Below are 21811 nucleotides of genomic sequence, written 5' to 3' on the forward strand. Positions count from 1 at the left end.
AAAAAAAGTAAACAAACTGCAAAAAAATTTGCAGCTCATATATCAGCTAAAGGGCCAATTTCCTTAAAAATAAAATTTCCAACAAATCACTAAAAAAAGATCAATAATTCAAAAGATTTAAAAAGACAGTCCACAGAAAAGAGAACACAACTGGCTTCTTCGTATATGAAAATATGCTCAAAGTCATTAATAAGAGAAATGCCATTCAACCTGCAACAGACTCATTTCCTAAATACTCAGATTGGCAAGGACCAGAGAGGCTGGGTGAAGATGTGGGGAGACAGGAACTTCCATATGTTGTTTATGGGAGTGTAAACAGATAAGCTTTTTTGGAGATGAATCTGATAATATCTATCAAGAACTGAGAGGCATGTACCTAATTTCATCTCAAGTTCAAAGACAGGCAAAATTAGTCCGTGGGATCAGAAATTAAGATAGTGATTATTGCTGGGGACTAGTGAATAGAAGGGGGCTTTAGGGAAGCTTCTGGAATTGCAGAGATGCTCTATTTCTTGATGTGTAGTTTAAACTGATGTGTACAGTTTATAAGAAAAATGAATGTAACTGTACACTTAGGATTTGAACTTTTTTATGTTTCCTGTTGTGTCATACACAGGTGAATAAAACTCCAAAAATTACATACATGCAAAAATGACCTTTTATCCACTTCTAGGTATTTATCTTGTAGACTAATGGTTCTCAATTTGGGGTGATTTTGCCCCCCTGCAAGGTATTTGACAATGTGTGAAGACATTTTTTTGGTTGTCACATCTAGGGGATGCCCCTGACTTATAGTGGGTAGAGGCTAATGTTGTTACTAAATATCCTATAGTGTATAAGATAGCTGCAGCAAAGAATTATTTCAATAGTGCCGAGGTCAGGAAACTCGGCTATAGATAAACTCAACAGTAATCACAAAAAGAAAAATAGTAAGTTACAGTGGAGATAAGAGACTCTTAACTATAGGAAACAAACTGAGGGTTGCTGGGGGCATGGGGGGGATGGGGTAACTGGGTGATGGGCATTAAGGAGGGCACTTGACGGAATGAGCACTGGGTGTTATATGTCACTGGTGAATCACTAAATTCTACCCCTGAAACTAATAATACACTCTATGCTAATTAAATTTAATTTACATTAAAAAAAAGTTACAGTGGAGAATCCTTCAAGATACATTAGCCCCGTGACCAAGGTTAATATCACCAGTACAACAGTCACACTTTATCCATAGGGGATGTGTTCCAAGCCTCCCAGTGGATGCCTTAAACCATGGATAGTACTGAACCCTATATATACTGTTCCTTCCTATATGTACATCCCTATGATGGAGTTTAATTTATAAATTAGGCACAGTAAGAGATTAAGAACAATTACAAAACAACTATGACAATATACCGTAATAAAAGTGTTGTGAATGTGGTCTGTCTCTCTCTCAAAGTATTTTATTGTATTCATCCTTCTTCTTGTGATGATGTGAGATGAAAAAATGCCTACATGATTTGATGAAGTGACATCATCACTTCATGTCATAGGTATTGTGACCTGGGGATAGGCTACGACTGACCTGACCACACCTCAGAAGGAGGATCAGCTGCTTCAGACCACAGGTGACCGTGGGTAACTGAACCCACAGAAAGCAAAACTGCGGATAAGGGGATACCCCTGTAACAAGATGTAGGGTGGTCTCCTTCCCAATCATGCATAACCTCAATTTAATCACGAGAAAACAGCAGGTAAACCCAGATTGCAAAATAATTGACCAGTACGGCTCAAGTGACAAGGTCATGAAAGACAAAGACCAAGGAACCACCACAGATGGGAGGAGACCAAGGAGACAAGACTAACTAAATGCAAAACTGGGTCCCAGTACAGAAAAAGGACATTGGCAGGAAAACCGGCGACATCTGCATGTACTTTAGTGAAGAATATTGTACTGGGATTAATATCCTGGTTTTGATAATGGTTTTAGGGTTCTGTAAGTTGCTGACACAGAGGGAAACTGGGGGGAAAGGTATACACTTTCTGTACTATTTTTGTACCTCTTCTTTAAGTCTAAAGCTACCTCACAATAAAAGGCTGAAAAATAACACAATCTGTAGTTAAAAAAAAAAAAAAGAAAGAAAAACGATGGGGCAACTCTGTTTACAGAGGTATTGAACAACTCTAAAACGTCGTTAAGAGAAAAAAAGCAAGACACACAACAGCATGGCAGGATGCTAGTATTTGTGTGAAAAAGGAAATCTACAAATGGTTATGTTTTGAATCTCACACCTTGTGCATACATTGCTTATTCAGAAAACAAACTTGATTCTGAAAAGTCACGCTGAAAACCAAGCATCTATGGTGGAGATGGTCTTTACTACAATGACCTCCGTGCCCACAGTGCATATTTACAAAGTATCGATCAGATAAATGTGAAAATGGCAATGTGGCTTTTCCGGAGTGAATTCTTTCTTTTCAGCCTCAATGCCGCTGCCTGGTCCAAGTCTTCTTCCTCTCTCATCTGGACAAATGCAATCATTTCCTGCAGGTCTTCTTGACTGCAGTCTTCCTCATGCTCAATACATCTGCAAAATCTCTTTGGAAACCCAGATCTCAATTTAACCCACCCATCACTCCCTGCAGGACTCCCTTAAAACCCCTATGACATAGCCCCTCTCCTCTCCCTGCCACCTCCATGCACCCCTGTACTACATGTACCTGACTACTCACATCCCTGCACCCCTGCACAGGCTGCTGCTTCTGCCGGGAGAGCCCACGTCGCTGCAGGCTGTACCACGCCACACTGGAGAAGTAAGGTGGACAGGGAGCGTGACCTGCTACCTGCCCTCAGAGAGCTCAGTCCTGGGAAAGATCCAGAACCAAAATACATAATCTAAATAGAGAGCCATGATATCATCCTCCGTATTCTTCAAGGCCAAATCCAGGAGCCCTATTTTTGGGAAGTCTTTCCTTCTTTTCGCCATTCCCACCAGAAGAACCCATCAGGGTTCTAAGAACACTCCACCTCCCAACTGGTCCTGCTGAGCGACAGGCCCATGTGTCTCACCTGCTACCCCCTTGGATCCCCACCATCCTGTACTCCCCGGGGTGAGGGGGAGGGAGGGGGCACTGGCTGTGTTTCACGGCCTCCTGCTCTCATTAGCTGGAAGCTAATACATGTGGAAGCACATGGTACACACCCAGACAAGCCTTGCTGAATGAGCAAATGAATAAATCAGTGAATGAACAAATACATTCATGAGTGAGGCCATGCACTGCTCTGATAGCGTGAGGGAAAAGCTAACATACTCTAAGTGTTTACTGAGCTCAGGCTGAGTACTTTATCAGAATTATCTCATTGCCACTCACGCCAATCTTAGGAGACAGAAACAATCACTGGTCACACTTTGCAGTGACCTAGCCAAGCTGTGGAGCTGGGACCTTTCCTGACCCTAGAACACATACTCTTATCCACTGGTTGTAATACTGCCTCTTGATGGGGCCCAATTTCTTCTTCTGCTTCCTCCCCCTCCAAACTCGCATCCTTCGCATCAACCAGGCACTCGGGCTCATCACTGTCTCATATTTGCAATAGAGTGGAATGCTTTGGGCCCTGTGCCTGTACTGTTCTGTCTGCAAGCATCGCTGGGCAACATAATCTTTGCTCAGATGAAACGTACAGCCACGCAAGTCACATCAGGGGTGGGGGTGCACAGGCTCCCCCAGCTCCTGCTCCAACAGCAGAAGAAAGTAGGGCAATCAGCTCGAGACCAACTCCTGCATAAGAGGAATAAAGGAGGATCATGTTTATCACGTACAGGAAAAATTTTATCCTGCCCTGGATTTTAACGATTTTGTTAAATGGTGAAAATATCAAGTTTTATAGGGAAAAAAAAAGTGAAATAAGGTCAGATGGGAAAACAAAACAAAACAAACAAAAAACAACGAAATAAAAACCAACGAAACAAACAAACAAAAAAACCCAAACCAACAACAACCAAAAACCGAAAAAAATCCCCAAACCAAACCAAACCGAACCAAACCAAACAGCAGTGGAAAGCTACTGGTCCGGGACAAAGAACAAAGGAAATGAAACAGCTGTCTGGTTCTAGCATCTGTTGCCTCACTGGCTCCATTTAAGGTTTGGCAAAAGTCGTATCAAGGGCATTTCGCAGCAGACTGCCTCCAGCAGCTGCGGGACAAATAGGCCGGTGCCAAGCTTCCCTCCTTGGCGTACTGTGAAAACACAGGCAAGGTCTGAGTTCCTCAGGAGACAGCACTGTTCATGCCTTCAAAGCTTTACCATTTTTCTTCAACTGGTGGTGTCCGGTGTCCGTTTTAAGTGCTGGGGAGGTTGTTTTGATTCTCTTCCTCCACCGGGCACCCACTGAGTGTTTGGAGAACGGCTCTGTCTCGCAGCCATAATGAAGGCAATGGTTATGTAAAAACCCTCAGAAATGTGTTGCTGATAACGCAAGCCAAAAGGGAGATAAAATAAGAGCTGGATGAAAAAGTTACTAATCCAAATTTTCCACAAGTACTACTGCAGTTTGAAGCCTTCCCCCAGGCTGGCATGCCAGCCCCCTTTCTGGAAGGCTCCCTGAGCCCTGAGGTTGGTCACTCCTTCCATGTCCTGTAGGTCGCAGCGACACGGTTACCTGGCTGGGGCCACCTTAGGGGAGAGGGAGGATGCTGCTGGGTGGAGGCAGGGCCAGGGCACCCGGGCACTCTGCTGGCAAGGGTGGGGGGGTGGTGACGGGGGACAAGAAATGGCAGGTAACACACAACTTGCAAAGTCTGGAGAGCTCTCTGAGGAAGCAGTCTACTGTAAACTTCCAAACACTTCTGGAAAATTGGGGCCATCTGCTGCCAAAGCCCAACAGTTTTGAGAGAGGCTGCAGATGCTGGGCAGGAGGCTGAGACCGAGGCAGGCAGGACAGCTTTCAACCTGGCACCCAACCCAACATCCCACCGCGTGGCCCTGTCTGTCTGAGAGGGGCAGGGCGAGGCTCTGGTTCGGGCCAGCCACCCACTCTGGCCAGGTACTCGGCATTAAAGGGGCAGGTCTCATTCAGATCGGCAGTTCCCAAGCCCGGCTGAGCGTGAGATCCCCCAGGAAAGCTGTCTTCTAGAGACTCAGAGGCCAAACATCTGGAGGAGGGCATTAAAACTTCTGACATTCTCTGGAGGAGCTTCTCATGACCCACCCGGTGTAGAAGCGACCAACATCAGAGAAAAGAACCTGTAGTTCTGACCCCACGGGGATCTCTAGCCGTCAAGATGCCCACGAGCATCTCTACGGGATTTGGCAAAGTTCGCAAAGAGCCTTTCCATCCCAGGGACTTGGGAGGTGTGTGATAAGAGAGAGAGACCGGATGCTGGAGAGCAATGCCTGGTGCTCCCAGGGTAGCAGGAGGAGCTGCAAGGACAGCACGAGGAAAGATACCGAAAAGAAGGACCAGCCAACAAGACTGTCAGCTAAACAGTGTCCCCTCGACCACTGGCTCCAGGATGGGAAACAATGGTACTAGCGAACCTTTACCGAGTGCATAGTACATGCTAAGTACTCTAACTCATTTGTTACTTAGCCCTCATAATAACCCTACGGTGTGTAAGTAGAGCTATTTTTCCCACTTCCAGATTGGAAAACTGAGGCAGAAGAGACTGTGTAAATTGCTCCAGAGGCAGAGGCAGGACATGTCCCTGGGTGCCTGACTTGGGAGGTGACCTTCTTAAGGACCGTGTGATAAGAACAGCACCTCCACGCTGTGCTGAAAGGCCAAGAGAACTAAATGTGAAGGGCAAACAATAGGTAGAAAGAAGACATAAGACCCTCAAGGGCCTATTACCATTCTAGACACTCATGCCTCCCTAAAACAACTGGCCTATAGCTTCTGTGCTCAATACTTAAAAAAAAAAAAAAAAATAGCATGATAGCCACATGTCCATCCATTACAAATGCCATGACATGTAGGCACACTCTTGCTCAAGGCCGTTATAGGGCTGGTGTTCATCCCTTCCCAGCACTACTTTCCTCTCCAGATGGGGCGGTCATGCACGGGCTTCAGGGCAATGATGGTGCACTGTGTTGCTAAGAAGGTTGTAGGGTTAAGGGTGAGTGGTCGTTACATAGCACCTTTCAACTCAGAATCTCCAGGAACCAGGGTGACGAGGGGGGACAGATAAATATCTTCCATGCAGGAAAGAGCTGGGGGTTTTATGAGGCTGTGTGATCATTGTCATAATGCTGTCCTAACTCTGCATTTCTTCCTTCGGTTTCCCAAAGCCATGTCACACTCTTTCTCTCAGTTGACGATACCTACCTTGGGCTCTCTCACCCTCTGCTTCACCCAGCAGGACACCTGAGCCCCAACGGCTTTAAAGTCTTGTTAAATAGTGCCTTTGCTTTCCAGCGACTTTCCTGACAGAGACAGGAGGAACTTGTAATCATAAAGAAGATGGATTGGGCTAATTGTGTCAAGTTCACTTCCCCTTTGTAATAAATATTTACCATCCAATGTTTAGAACTTTTATGTTTGGACTTTCTTGAAATGCTTTATTGAATTAAAAACATCACATTACCATTGGCTAAAAGAGGAGACAGCTATATTTGCCAATAATTGCTGCAAGAAATGCCAGCTATTGATGCCAATTTTTTTTTTTTTGGTAGTTCATATTTCCATAGACAGCTTTGAGCCTTACAATACCGGTATTCTGCAGATAGACATGGATGTCATGGTGATGGTGTGGGGATCTCCAGGGCCCTACACATGAAAATGGACTGTATTTTAATTTTCTGGGTTCTCTAGTATGCAAATCGTTAAGAAGGCAAGAAATCCGGTTAATGTTTGAAGCTAGGCTACTCCCAAAGCAACCGTTTTTCCCAAGTTATTTACCCTATGCCTTTGAATGCAGAAATGGCTTGTAATTTGGATTGATCTTAAAATGCCTATGAATTGTGTCACAGAACAAACACAAAGTCCCAGCCAGAAGGAGGTTCCGTATTTAAAATTCCAACTAAAGAAGAGTAATAGCTCATGGCAAGCCAGCACCTCCTGCTGGGAACAGATGGTGGCCTGCTACTGCCTAGCACTGAGCACCTGGCCCTGTGCTACGAGGCACCTGGGGAGCCCATAAACACCTTTGCAGAATAATATTTGTCAATGCATAATTATAAAATTCGTAAGATTGCCAAGGAAACAATTACATTTAAGTATAATCCAAAATACAAAAATAAATACCAACTTGTAGTTTAGTGACCCTTGTGTTTCTTTGTCAACACATTACTTGAGAAGATCTGGACCTGGGTCTAATAACCACCGTAATTTTAAAAATTATGTATTTGAGAGAGACAGAGAAGGAGACAAGAGCAAGTGGGGGAAGAGCATAGGGAAAGGGACAAGCAGACTCTGCGCTGAGAGGGGAGCCTGATGCAGGGCTCGATCTCACGACGCCGAGATCATGACCTGAGTGGAAATCAAGAATCAGATGCTTAATCGACTGAGCCAGTGGTTAGGGGCCCCTAACCACTGTTAATTTTAAAGTAGTGGTGAGTGTGAATGATAACTTGAGACAGCAGCTACAACCATCATGCAGTATGGAACTATCTGGGAGTTCTAATCCCGAGGCAGTCATAGGTGCTGCTAAGACTGTTGGGCTTATTGCCAACATCCACGACTGAAGGAAATACAGTTGACCCTTGCACAACATGGGCATAGGGATGCAAACCCCTGACACCACTGAAAGTCCACATGTAACTTTTGACTCCCCAAAAACCTGACTACTAGTAGCTGACTGCCGACTGGAAGCCTTACCAGTAACATAAACGGTTGATTACCCCATATTTTGTATGTTACCTACAGTATATAGTATATTCTTACAATAAATTTAAAAGAAAATGTTAAGAAAGTATAAGAGAAAATACATTCGGGGCGCCTGGGTGGCTCAGTTGGTTAAGCGTCTGCCTTTGACTCAGGTCATGATCTTGGGGTCTGGGGATCAAGTCCTGCGTCAGGCTCCCTGCTCAGTGGGGAGTCTGCTTCTCCCCCTGCCTCTGCCTCTCCCCAACCCCCCCAGCTCATGCTCGCTCGCTCACTCTCAAATAAATAAAATCTTAAAAAAAAGAAGAGAAAATACATTCATAGTACTGTACTACACTTATAAAAAAATCCCACATGTAAATGGATTCATACAGTGCAAACCCGTGCTGTTTAAGGGTCAACTGTACTCATTTCAGTTACAGATTGGAGAAAAACGAAGATGTAAACTTTCATTATCCTTGTTCACAAAACCTCCAAAATCTGTCCAGCAGACCCTGATTCAGAACCCCTGCTTTTGTACAATAATAAAGATGTGTCCATGAGAAACACAATCCTCTGAGATGATAGGCCTCCACCTTCTGCCAGGGATAAGCTTTTGTTCTTCATAAAAAGGCAGAAGCAAAATGAAATCTCTTCCTGCCGGAAGTCATGGTGGTTAGTATTTTTCTCAAAATATAATCTCTCCAGTTTCTTTGCTTATTTTTATGGGTCTGTATTCCAGAAAATGAAAAAGAAAATGTTCAACTCCTCAGCACTGGTGTGTTTTGTGGTTTTCTTCCCTTGGCGGTGTCCAACCTCTGTTACGTTTCATTATTTGTGTGTGTGTGTGATAGGCTTAAAGTTCTAGAAATTTCTAAAACACACACACACACACACACACACACACACACACACACACACACACACTTGCCTCACTGATGTTTAGGTATTTTTCCAACCTACCCCCCTACAGCTCTGCACAGGAACGCCAGCTGAGGGGCTTGCCAATGAAGTTCTCACCATCAACAAGCTTTGGGGGAGCCCGGACCTGAGAACATGGATGGCGTTCCCAACTGTTATGCATGAATGTGGTTTGTAAAAGAAGAGGTTCCTTCAGATTTTTGGAGTTGTATTGGCTCCGTGATATTCATTCCCCTAAAATTCCTGGCTATGAGTGTTTTTCTTTCTCTTTCACGGTATCTAGAAAGTAACTTTTTTTTTTCCTATTAAAGGGGGCCTCACGTGATTTGGAGGATTTTGCCGAGAATTCTGCATCACAGTTCCTTCTGAAATAACTGGAGACCCTTGACATGTCATGACGTCATGGGTGGGATTATTTGTGAAGAACTGGACAGCTGGACAAATGGGATGAGCATGGGGGCCACAAGGAGACCCACATCTAATCGGAATATGTCATGGGCCCCAACATCAACTGTGCCATTGTCTTAGCAGAACGGAGTATAAATGACTAACATGAAACATGCACTTAAGATCCACTTTACGTAACCTATTTCCAATATGCTTAAAGGGCCACAGGGATAAGCAATATATGCTCACATTTTGTGTCCTTTGTATGGCTTATTAGCTATAACTTTGTTGTGTTATTTGTTGGCTGATTTACAGTTGATACTATATATATACATTTTTAACTTATCAGTCTGTCTTCCTGTGCAATTATTCCACTTCATATGTAGTATAAGAACCTTACAATAGTATACGACCCTTTCTGCTGCTCTGGCCTTTGTGTGAATATCATGCCCTTTACTCTTTTTTTTTTTTTTTTTTACTACTTTAAAAGTACTTATTTTATTTGTTCATTGCAAAAAAACTTGTTAGAGAGGCTTAGAATTCTACCACCAAAACGACTTCAGAGATCATCCAACAGGCTTATTTTACAGAAGGGAAACAGGCAGGGTATTCAAAATTATTCCTTCAAGACAAGCCTGAATCTGTTCTCCTGCCTTCTAGGTTAGTGCTCCATTCATTATATGATCTTACCTAGTCCTCTCCTCGAACTGGGAAATCTAAAATACATTATTTTCGGGTTCTTTTGGGAAGAACGTGAAAAAGACTCCCTATTTTTGGCAATCTGTCACAATTTGTTAGCTTCATTGGTCCATAGCAAACTTATCCAAGTTCCCTTAACTCAGCCTTGCAGTTTTTTTAAGTTAAAAAATATAAGCCACCACAGTTTCCTATGGAGGTGAGTTCTCTATTGGCTACACTAATTCTGAAACTACCCACTCTCTTCCCCTGTGAGCACATTACCCTCCCATTACTCCTCTCTCCTCCTCTTCAGAGAGGAACTGTCCATATGATGACAAAACCATAGGCTATTGGGTGGCTCAGTCGTCTGAGCATCAGACTCTCGATTTGGTCAACTCAGGTCATGATCTCTGGGTCATGAGACCGAGCCCCACACTGGACTCCAAGCTGAGTGTGAAGCCTGCTTAAGATTCTCTCTCTCATTCCCCCTCTGCCCCTCCCCATCTCGTGCTTGCATGTGTGTGCTCTCTCTCTAAAAACAAACAAAAAAACTCCATAGGTTGAAAAGTACAAAATTATGTCAATTATTGGCTGTTTACTATGTACCACAAGTGGCTCCCCTCAAACAAGAGGACTATCACCCTGCTCACCCTGATCTACTTCGGTAGCACGTGAAGATCACATCTGCATCTTCTACACAGAAGAATGAAGAATGTCATGCACTTTACTCTTTTGAAAGTCATAAACTCTACATTACTGTACTGGTTTTCCCATAGCAAAGCTATTAGTGTTTTCTATGGCTTCTCTAAAAAACATCACCATAAACTTCGTTGCTTAAAAGAACACCGATTTCTCATCGTACGGTTCTGGAAGCTGGAAGTCCAAAATCAGTTGCGATGGGCTTAAATCAATGTTTTCACAGGGCTGGTTCCCTCTGGAGGCTCTGAGGCGAAAATCTATTTTCCTGAACTTTCCAGCTCCTAGAAGCTGCCTTGCTGTCCTTGGCTGATGGCCGCCTCCTTGCATGACTCCCACCTTTTCCTTCTGCTATCATTCTGCTTCCTTCTGCTATACCCATTCTCATCTCCTGCCTCCCTCTCAGTACGCACCCTTCTGATTACATCAGGCCCATCCAGAGAATCCAGCAAATCTCCCCATCTCAAGATCCTTAACTGAACAAAACCTGAGAAGTCCCTCTTGCCCTATAAGGTAAAGCTCACAGGTTCTGGGGATTAGGACCTGGACATTGACCATGACTGTATTCTTCTTATTTTTTTTCTGTAAGGCAGGTGTTTAAATGGTCAATGATCTTTTAAAGACATTTGAGCATATTTAAGTATATCATATATTCGCCCATGTAGTCCCTACTTCCAGGGTTCTTCATTTCTTTGTGTAGATACATATTTCCATCTACTATCATTTTCTTTCTGCCTGAAAGATTTCTTTTAATATTCCTTACAGCATGGGTTGGCCAGCGATGAATATTTTAAGCTTTTGCATAACAGAAAAACTCCATTTCACCTTAATTTTTCAAAGAGATTTTTGCCAGGTATTGATTTCTAAGGTGACAGGCTTTTTTTTTTTTCCCCTCTCAGTACTTTAAAGATGCTGCTCTACCATCTTTCCGCTCGCATTGTTTCAAATGAGAAATACGTGTTTTTTTTTGTTGTTGTTTTTTTAACCTTTGTTTATGTGTTCATAACTTTTCTCCTCTGGCCCTTTTAAGATTTTCTCTCTATCATTACTTTTAAGCAACTGGATCGTGAGTGTTGATCTAGATTCCTTCATGTTTCTTGTGCTTGTGGGTCATTGAGCTTCTTGGATCTGTGGCCTTACCATTTTCATCAAGCTTGGAATTTTTTTAGCCATTTTTTCTTTGAATATTTCTGTCCTTGCTCCCTCTCATTTCTTTCTGGGGTATCGTCTGCATATATATAAGGCCACCTGAAGACCCACCACTCATGGATGCTGTCTTCTATTTCTTATCTGTCTTTTTTCTCCTTGAGTTTCATTTTGGATAGTTTCAATCACTTCATCTTCAAGTTCACTGATGATTTCTTCCGCAATCTCTCATTTCCCAGCAACAGTGTCTCCTTCATTTCAGACAATGGAGTTTTCATTTCTAGAATTTCCTTGGGATCTGTTTTATATCTTCCATATCTCTCCTTAACATGTTCAATCTTCCTGCTATCTTCTTGAACCTGGACTATGGTTACAATTCCTGTTTTAACGCCCTTGTCTTGTTAATTCTATCTTCTATGTCTTTCTTGGTCAGTTGTGATTGATTGATTTTTCTCCTCATTATGGATGTATTTTTCTGCTCCTTTGAAGACCTGGTAATTTTTTATTTGATGCTAAACATTGTGAATTTTATTTTATTGAGTGGTGGATGATTTTGTATTTCTACAAATATTTTTGAGCTTTGTTCCAGGACCTGCTTAAGTCACCTGGAAACAGCATGATCCTTTCAGATTTTGCTTCTAAACTTTATTAGGTGGCACTAAATCAGCATTTAGGACAGGGCTAATTTTGCCATGCTACTGACACAACACTCCTCTGTGCATCTTACATGAGCTCCAGAGGTTGTTCCCTCTAATATTTTCAGATGGCCTTGGGTAGTCTTCTCACACATACATTGCCGAGTACTAAGCTGAAGATCCATGGAGATCTTAAGCACATTTCGGAGGTTCTTTCTTTATAAAGCTCTTCTGTGGTACCTCTCTCTGTGAACTCTAACTTCCTTGGCCTCTCTGTGCTCCCAGCTCTGTTTTTTCAACTCAGGAAGATTTGTTTCTTCTCAGTTCTCCCTCCCCGTGCCACAGCCTGGAGACTGTCCAGGCAGTAAGCCAGGATAATCAGATAGGGCTCACCTTAGGTGCTTCACATCTCTCAAGGATCACAATTTTTTTTTTAAGATTTTTATTTATTTATTTGACAGAGAGAGACACAGCAAGAGAGGGAACACAAGCAGGGGGAGTGGGAGAGGGAGAAACAGGCCTCCCGCTCAGCAGGGAGCCCGATGCGGGGCTCGATCCCAGGACCCTGGGACCATGACCTGAGCCGAAGGCAGATACTTAACAACTGAGCCACCCAGGCGCCCAAGGATCACAATTCTTTCTTGCTGTTGGATGTCCAATGTCAAGAAAAAAAAATCACTATTTCATACAGGTCATCTGATTTCTTAGTTACTTCAGGTGGGAAGGCAAATCTGGTCCCTGTTACTTCATCTTGGCCAAAGGCAGAAGTCAGAATAAGAAATTAAAGGCAACATTGGGACCATGATCATTTTATTACATGAGATCCAATTCAATCCTCAAGGGCATTAAAGAATAATAATGGTTATGAAGTTCAATTTGGCATTGGATTAAAAGACCTTTCTGACTGGTTCTGGATGTCTCTGGTTGCCAGAAGAATATAGATGTTACATAATGCTTAATCTTCCATGGCCCTGAGAAGTTCAATACAGAGAAATGCTGATCCTACAGATGGACACGGACAGATTAGTTCTGTGCTCCAATGGATGGGAATCAGTGTTATCCAGAAAGGTAGTAATAACACACATATAAGCTCAAGTATTTGGGTAACAGACTCAGTTCTCAGCACCTCATGTGTATTAACTCACCAGGAGCCTTGGATTTTACCAAATGAGGGCACTAATGCACGAAGAAGAGACATACAGAAACGGTCACTAGGAACCAGCCTGCAGCACTCACTACCAGATCTACTGTGCTGCTTTGAGGAGTTTCTTGCCCTGGGAGGAAGCCACAGGAAAGATCTGTGTGGGTCCCTGCAAGACATATGACAGAGGCTTACACGTATGTTGGTGAAATGGATCGTGAATTCGGGTTTAGAGAGTCAATACATTATAATTATACAGGGGGTCTCTAAGAGTTTCTTCTTCAACACACCTTGTCCCCAGGGCCATTGGTGGTTGGGTAAAGTCACGGGAGAACTTAAATTTGCTGTTAGGGTTATGGATGGATCCCAGATCAACACATACTTATTGAGCACCTACTATATGCTAGGCACTGACCAAAGTACTTGGAAAACACTGATGAGTAAAAGCAAAGATTCCTGCCCTTGAAGGGTTTATCATCTAGAGGGAGATTATCAATAGTCATAACAAACAAGTGAATTATATGGCATGATAAGTTTGTGAAAGTAGAGCTTTCCCTTAGGGAATCAGGAGACCCGGATGCTCTAAGAGTGGGTAGGAGAGGGTTACCAGATTAACATTTTAAAGATTTTATTGATTGACTGACTGAGTGAAGGCAAGGTAGGGGAAGAAGCAGAAGGAGGAGAGAGAGAGAATCTCAAGTAGACTCCCTGCTGAGCATGGAGCCTGACACGGGGCTTGAACTCACACCCCTGGTATCATGACCCGAGCCAAAATCAAGAGTCAGACACTTAACCAGCCAAGGCACCCAGGCGCCCCTTACCAGATTAAAAACTTAAATAGCATGGTCAGGGTAGGCCTCCTTAAGAAGGTTACCTCTGAAAAAAACAAAACCCCCCAAAACTCAAAAAAGATGAGGCACTTAGTCACAGGGACAAGTGAGAGAAGAGTATTCTGGTAGAAGAAATGGCCAGCATGAAGCAGAGAGTGTCCCTGCCAGGAGCATGCCTTGCAGGTTCAAGAAAGAGCAGGAAGGCAATTTAGGTGGAACAGAGTAGGTGAAAGGGGGATGCAGAAGGAGGCGAGAAGGATGAAGAGGGGAAGGGGCTCATGCACCAAAAAGTCGGTGTTACAGGGAATAAGAAAGGAACAATATGACATATGTACGCCCTTCTGTTATACTGAACACTCACTGAAACACAGATCCATAAAGGTACCACGTGAGTAAACTGATGATAAAGCAAGCCTTAGACTCCCTCAGTTGGAGGGCTCCGGGGTGGCTCAGTCCATTGAGCGTCTGACTCTTGATTTCAGCTCAGGTCATGAGCTCAGGTCACGATCTCAGGGTCCTGGGATCGAGTCCCCCTCCCCCCGGCCCTGCCCCGTTGGGTTCCACACTCAGCACCGAGTCTGCTTAAGACTCTCTCTCTCTTTCAAATAAATAAATGAATTAATCTTAAAAAAAAAAAAAAAATCCCGTAGTGGGATACTGCCTTAGTTTGGCTTTGAGTCATATGGTGTGTCCCAGGCCTAGGGCGCCACTCCTTGGTTCCCAGCTGGCCTCGTGCCTCTCCAGCAGTGCCTCTTATGCAACAGCATGACATTACCGCCATCTGACTGTGTGAGTTACCGCCATCTGACTGTGAGATTCACACTGCAGGGAGCACCCTCGCCTTGCAAGCAGGAAAATTTCCGCCAGCTCCCTGAGGCTGCCGGCCAGCTAGTCAGCCGTGTTAACACATGCTCTTCCACTCCTGCTAGGTATTGGGGAAGACAAACATCCATTTTATTTTAGTACTGGTGAGCTCTCAAAGAAAAGGCAAGTGGGAAGACAACTTTTGTGGTTCCTGGTGAGCTGTGGGAATAAATGCTCGGCTTCCCTGTAACTTACACAATGAGAGGATCTCACTTTATATGTTTGTATCTTGGGCTTCTAGGGAGAAAAAAAAAGTAGCATAGCTAAGCTGATCATTACTTGTGGACATTTCGCTCTCTTCTTCAAACAAAATGAAGCTCGCAAAGGAAGATGAAATACCAGGTCACCTTCCTCCCCTTTGGAGTCTGTCTTTAAAGGACTGTACATAGTCTTCGTTTTCTCCCTCAGTAACAGACACACCCGGGCTCAGTCTGCAGCCCACCCGCCGTGCCCGGCTGGTGACCTCGGCCCATTACCTAACCTCTCTTAGCCTCTGTTTTCTAATCTGTTAAATGGGGTACAAAGCCTCTGCCTTGACAGTTGCAGTCAGGGTTTCATGTGACAGTGCATGGAAAGTTGACCCTTCCTATGCGCTCTCTCTGCCTGGGAGATCATGAGCCCCCAGTATAGGTACCTCCCCACTCCTATCCCTCCTGGCCCAAATGGTGTGCGATTACCTGGCTCCTAAAAGGCAAAAATGGTTGCAGCTCTGAGGGAGGAAGAGGTCTCTGCCTGGCTTCCCACCACCTCCCCTGTCCATCCCGCCCCTGGTCGGGCCAGCACAGCCTGGCCTGCAACATCCCACCAGCCCTGAGTTTGTGCCGAGTGCCTGCTCTGTGTCCTGACTCAGGGGGGCACTTCTCTCTTCTCCACCCAGGGCGTCTCTACTCTTCCTGAATGCTCAGGGTCCTCCCCTGGGGTTCTATCCACACGGATTTTGTGCTGTCACCACATCATCAAAGGACCCTGTGAAAGCTGCCCTTTCTGATGATTCTGTGTCATCAGGTACTTTAAAGGACTGAAGGCTGGGACAGGCAAACAGGGTGCCTCCTAGCTAGCACACAGTATCTAACGGAGAGTCTTTGTGGTCAAGGCCGATGGTGAGCACCAGACATACCAGTGGCAGACTGCCAGGGATGATCGAACGCTGGGGCTCACTGCATCTCCCCACAGAGGTGTGAAGTACAAGGCATTGGGGTGTACAGTGGGTGACGGCTCTGGAAGGGACCCTTGCTGGCACCTCCACAGGGGGATGGGAGAGGAAGATTCACGACAGTGCCGTGAACAAATGCCCTTCGGGGAAACAGCTAGCAGGAAGTGCTAGCCTGCTTTTGAGGCGCTGCCCTTTTCTGCACCCCAAAACAATGGCATCAAAAGTCCTCCATCACCTGAGGACTCCACCCTGATTTCCTGAACCAATTCCCCCAGAGCCAGGAAGCACTTGAGAGGCAGCATCCCGCCTCCCGGAGTCCAGGCTGACTTGCTCTGCTGGCTGCGACCCCGGGGTCTCATTCTGGAGGCACAGTCCCCGGTGTGGCTGTCTTGGAGTTGGTCTCGCCCTAGGTTCTAGCTCTGGGAACCTGTCCCGCCCTCCAGGCTCCCTCCCTGGGATTCGATGCCACCCTGAGCTCCAGCACTAGATGGCCTCCCTCAGGCCAACGGCCACTGGGTGGCTCCTGAGTCCCACATACCCCCACCCCAGCTAGCTCTCCTGCTTCTGGCCTTCTGCTCCAGAACGGCACAGACTCTGCCCCCCTACCTGGGCCAACTGCCGGCTAGAACACAGGCTGCTCTGGCCTCCCCCTGGGCCATGGCATGGAGACAGCACTGCCCCAGGTCCCCGCGCGTCCATCTTGGCACCTCCACCCCCAGAAGGGGCCAAACTGCAGCTTGTTGTCTACAGCATGGTGAGAAAGTGTGTGCTTTGCGGGTGAACAGACCTGAGACAAATCCTTGCTCTGCTACCTACTAACCAAGCCATTTTGAATGACTGCTGAACCTCGGAGGCTTGGTGTTACCATCTGTGCACTGGGGAGAGCAACCCAGAAGCCTGTGGTGAGGGCTAAGCAGGCTCACACGTTAGAAGCTCTAGCAAAGGACAAAACACGCGGGCACTGCTCAGTAAATGGTAACATCTTAACGGGGTTATTGACGCTACTATCAAATAACCAAATCTATTATTTAGTAAATGTTCTCGACCTGACGCTTTCCCACGTTTAATGGTTTTTAGCTGCCTTCCATAGCTATCCGGGGTTTGATATCAGGGGACTTGACATCACTTCCAAGAAGGGTGGGGTGCACCTGTGCAAATGCCCATGAGGGTGTATGTACACGCACACATGGGTAAATGAATGTGTGCGTGCATACGTGTGTGTGTGTGTGTGTGTGTGTGTGTGTGTGTGTGTGTGTTTGTGTCACGTATGGGTGGCTATGTCCTCCGACAGAAGCCAGATGCTCCCTCCTGAGCCAGTCCTCCTGGGGCTGCTTACCTCCATGTTTCTGCAGAAGGTGGCATTGGTGCCAAACAGGATCTGGCACTGCTCGTTGGCACTGTAGTGCATACCCGGCAGCTTGTGAGGGAGACGGACCGCATGCTGGCTCCTGGGGTCTGTAACCAGCAGACAGGTGCTGACTTTCGACCTGAAACAGCCAAGAGGCAAGCTGACTTGCAAGTGCCCTGCCCAGGTTTTTGTTTTGACTTGTCAGCTAAGAGCAGATGAGAAGGATGCATCTCCAAATTACCAATGGCAGAATGACCCAGGCCCTGGGCCGCATGGATTGCACTTTTTTTCTCTTTTTCTTCTTTTTCTACCTGACCCAAACCAGATCTTTACCGCAGAGGCAATGGGAGTTTAGCAACTAGGAAAGAGCCTGAGAATCACACCCACGAGGCTAATGTACTTTTCTCAAGTTTGAGCATTCTTGGATGAGAATACTTCTGAAATAGATTCCTAGGGTATTTTCTTAGAATATGTCTTTGAGCAAAATTACTATGAATGAGGAAAAAAAGAAGTTAGGGTCATTTTGCTTTATTTCAAATAAAAACCAAGTGCTTATTTCCAGCTCTGCAGATTCTCCTGGAGGGTCTGTGGTAGGCTTTGGCAGCTGACGGGTCGAGGTGTCCCATCCCTGAAAGTTGGCTGGTGGCACAGTCTGCAAAAGACATCAGGATTGCAACCAGGGTGGAAATGTTCACAAGATGTTGAGAACAACTCTGAGAAACTGAACTGGGGGGCTGTGAGGCTGTGGCTCCTAATGGAGGTTAAATACTTGAATGCTTTGATTTCTTAATTCCCAAAACAAGGCAGATGGCTGTGGAAAGGAAAGCCAGCCTCTCGCCAAGATTCTTGAGGCACAGAATCGCACACGAATACATAGAGGCTGACGCTGGGCCACTTCTCCCAGGCTCAGACACACACAACACTTTAACAAAGGCAGTGGGACCAGCAATATGTATATGAGCAAATGAAAATACCCTGCCCCATTTCACTGACCCTTCTGGGGAAAATGAAACAATGTCAAGTGGCTTACAACATTTCATTAAGGTTCTGTGATAACAAGTACTCAGGAGGAAATAGATTATATTAAAACTAACAAGTCCATTTTTAAGACATGTGTACCACTTAATTTCCCAACCCACAGGAAATGTCACAAAAGAAAACTCAGGATGAAAACAGAAGGCAGAGTGATGCCTCTGGCTGCTTCATCCCGAATTCACTGGGTGCTTTAATGTGTTACTGACCTACAAAGCTCCACAGGCAGGTAAGACTCCCTGAGTCCCTTTCATCTCCACGGAGTGGACAGATGAATCCAGCTAAGTAAGAGCGATCAGGTCTGCCCATCAAATCTGTAAATTTGTCCCTAAGGTCTTGACACTAAGGGACCCTCACAGTACAGGAGCCAAGGCTTTGTTTGACAAAGGTCTGAAATCAGATGGAAATCTGCGAGTGGAACGGTGCAGATGTATCCTGGAAAGCAAGTGGTAGTGAGATAAACAGAGCCCATCCCCACATGGGAGGGAGGTGAGCAGGCCCAACTCCCCAGCAAATGTGCTCCCTATCAAGGGAAGCAGCCTGAGCATTAAGGAAATGCCCTTTTCCATAGCAGCCAAGGGATGCTGCTAAGGTGGTGTCCATTCAGGGTCAAAATACTGCAGAGTAACGCGATGGGGTTCTCTTCAAGTCACGGTCACCGTGTTGATAGTCAATCAAGCAACAAAGCATTTATGAATAGCAGCTGGGTGCCCCGCATCATACCAGACATATATTTGGGAGGAAGTTTAGGCCAGATAGGGGAGGTTCTGTACCAACCGCCTCTTTAGGCCAGCTGAGAGTTCTAAGAGAGTCGTTTCTCCTTCCCACGCTTGCTAAGACTCCAATTGTTGTGTCCTCTGGAAGTACTTTCCATTGTAGCGATTGTACAGAATGATTCAAGGACTTACTTGAGGAAGTTTTCAAGGTCATCGCGACTGCAGGAGGACCAAGAGAGGTCACTGGGGTTCCGGCCTTTTACCCACTCTCCTGACATGATGTGGGATCTGCCGGCGCAGGAAGAGTGGTCATCGTCGTGGTTCATCCCCAAGCTGCCCGAGGGAAAGGAAAGGGAGAGAGGGACACTTAGGCTATAGGCTTTCACCTCCAGTTCCAGGTTCCAGCATACTACGCTAACTTAAATCAAGCCTGAGAGACGAGTGACATAGGCTGACACCTGGTCCTTGGCTACTCTCAACAGAGCAGACCGACAGCCATGAGCTTATAGAGAAACAGAGCAATGATCTCCTTACTTCATGAACGAAGACTGACAGAGCACACAGAACACCACAGCGTTTGCTAAATGCAGGAATAAATGAACAAATTATATTCACTGTGATATCACAGTTCTTAAAACTGTAAGTTTCTGATGATTACACTTGCTTTTTGACACTAAAATATGCCAACATTAAGGATCTAAGTGTTTTGTTGCCCTATGGGGAAGTCACCACGTGAAGGTCTAGTGGGGACCATCCAAGACTTTGACTTATATAATATCATGGGTGCAAATCTTCACATCAGTGAAAAATGTGGCTTTTCTATCTTTCACATCATCATACCTGGGTCCACTGAGACCATACCTGTCGCCTTCCCTGCCCAGGTGTACCTCATAGACACCAGGAGGCCTGTCTAGACGTGTGTGGCTGACCACGCACTATAGGCTCAATGACGATCTTAGTTTGCACATCGGTTGTCACTGGGATAACCTGGGACATGGAACATATGAGAGTAGAGGGCACACGGTTTGCTGACCTGTGATTTCCAGAGCAGAGACTCGCTGTGCCAAAGGATGCCCATCCTCTGTCAACAAGCCCAAGGGAGACAACATGCGCTTTCCTCCATTCAAAAATGTTTATGAGAGGTTTCCCGAGTGCCAGCTAATGGACTAGAAAGAGAACAAAGAATGGTGCCCGATATGCCATCCCTGACCTCAGATCACTGCCAGCCTGGGCAAAGAGAAGACACAGAGATAAGTCTAAAAAGAGGTTCTAAAGGCTTCTCCAGAACACTTTTGTCAGTTTCCCTCATACTCTGACCATCTTCCATCAATTCCCCCTGCTGGCTGCTTAATCCTGATATCTCTCGACAGAAGCCTGTGTTCTTACTCTGCACACCCTCCAGGCCCCTCCATACTCTTGCCTACGAGACACAGCCTTCACCGCCATCACCATATGGAGTGGGATTAGCCAAAAACACCCGTGTCCTTTGTGAAATACACTGGCAGGCCCTGGAGCTCCTGGGTCTCCGGGCTGGCTGGGTGCTCTGCTCACACACACAGCTCTACTCCCCTGAGTCAAGGGTACACTTAACCAGGGCTTAACTGTATGTATTCGCAAACCGATTTATGTCACTAAGACTTGCTATGTCAATTAACACGTGTGGTTACATGTTGTGTTAACCAGGGAAACAGGAGAACAAAAGTCGTTTTCGGGAAAACTAACTTAGTGAGTAGCTAAGAATAGACCACTGCCAAATTGGGGGTGGGCAAAACAAGTGTAAAAGATGAGGGGGGAAAAACATAAAAATCTGCCCCGGACTGCTTCACAAGGCTCTTTTATGTTCTACTCCATCTAAGAAAGAAAAAAGAAAAAACAACCTGGGATTTGAACTCCTTTCGTTACAGTTGCAGCTTGCGTTAGGAAGGTGAGATGTAAGTCCAAATAGCAGACACACACCCTCAAAGGAAAAGCTTTCACCCAGACCATGAAATTGGTGAAAAAGTTAACATTTTCATGGCTTACAAAGGATAATGTCTTTACATTTCCCGACTTGGACCAATTTTTTTGGTCAGTTGGCTAAGTGACTAACTACTATCCTGACAGAAGAAAGCACAGCTCTGGTGCCACCTTCATGTTGATGGCCACATTGTGCCATGGTCCGGATTGCTCTACTAGAACCTGCCCTGAACAACGCCCTCCCTCTGTGTTTCCCAAAGGCTCTTCCAGCTCCCCAGATTCTATTGGGGCAGCTTTTTTTTTTCTTTAAATTTCTTGTTATGTTAATCACCATACATTACATCATTAGTTTTTGATGTACTGTTCCATGATTCATTGTTTGTGCATAACACCCAGTGCTCCACGCAGAACTTGCCCTCTTTAATACCCATCACCGGGCTAACCCATCCCCACACCCCCCTCCCCTCTAGAACCCTCAGTTTGTTTTTCAGAGTCCATCATCTCTCATGGTTCGTCTCCCCCTCCGA

General features: G+C 45.4%; 1 protein-coding gene across 1 annotated transcript in view; it reads right to left on the bottom strand.

Moving 5' to 3' along the window:
- ADAMTS17 (ADAM metallopeptidase with thrombospondin type 1 motif 17) overlaps window positions 1–21811 on the bottom strand; it is a 359075-nt gene that overhangs the window by 156607 nt on the left and 180657 nt on the right. Inside the window, exons 10-11 of the mRNA XM_073882500.1 lie at window positions 19521–19661; window positions 17569–17719 (exon numbers count right to left, since the gene is read on the bottom strand). Of these exons, the coding sequence (XP_073738601.1) occupies window positions 17569–17719; window positions 19521–19661 (292 nt within the window). The remainder of the gene's footprint in view (window positions 1–17568; window positions 17720–19520; window positions 19662–21811) is intronic.

Source organism: Callorhinus ursinus, unplaced genomic scaffold (genome assembly GCF_003265705.2).
Source record: "Callorhinus ursinus isolate GAN/ISIS: 27379988/994484 unplaced genomic scaffold, GSC_fseal_2.0 scaffold47, whole genome shotgun sequence".
NCBI lineage: Eukaryota > Metazoa > Chordata > Mammalia > Carnivora > Otariidae > Callorhinus > Callorhinus ursinus.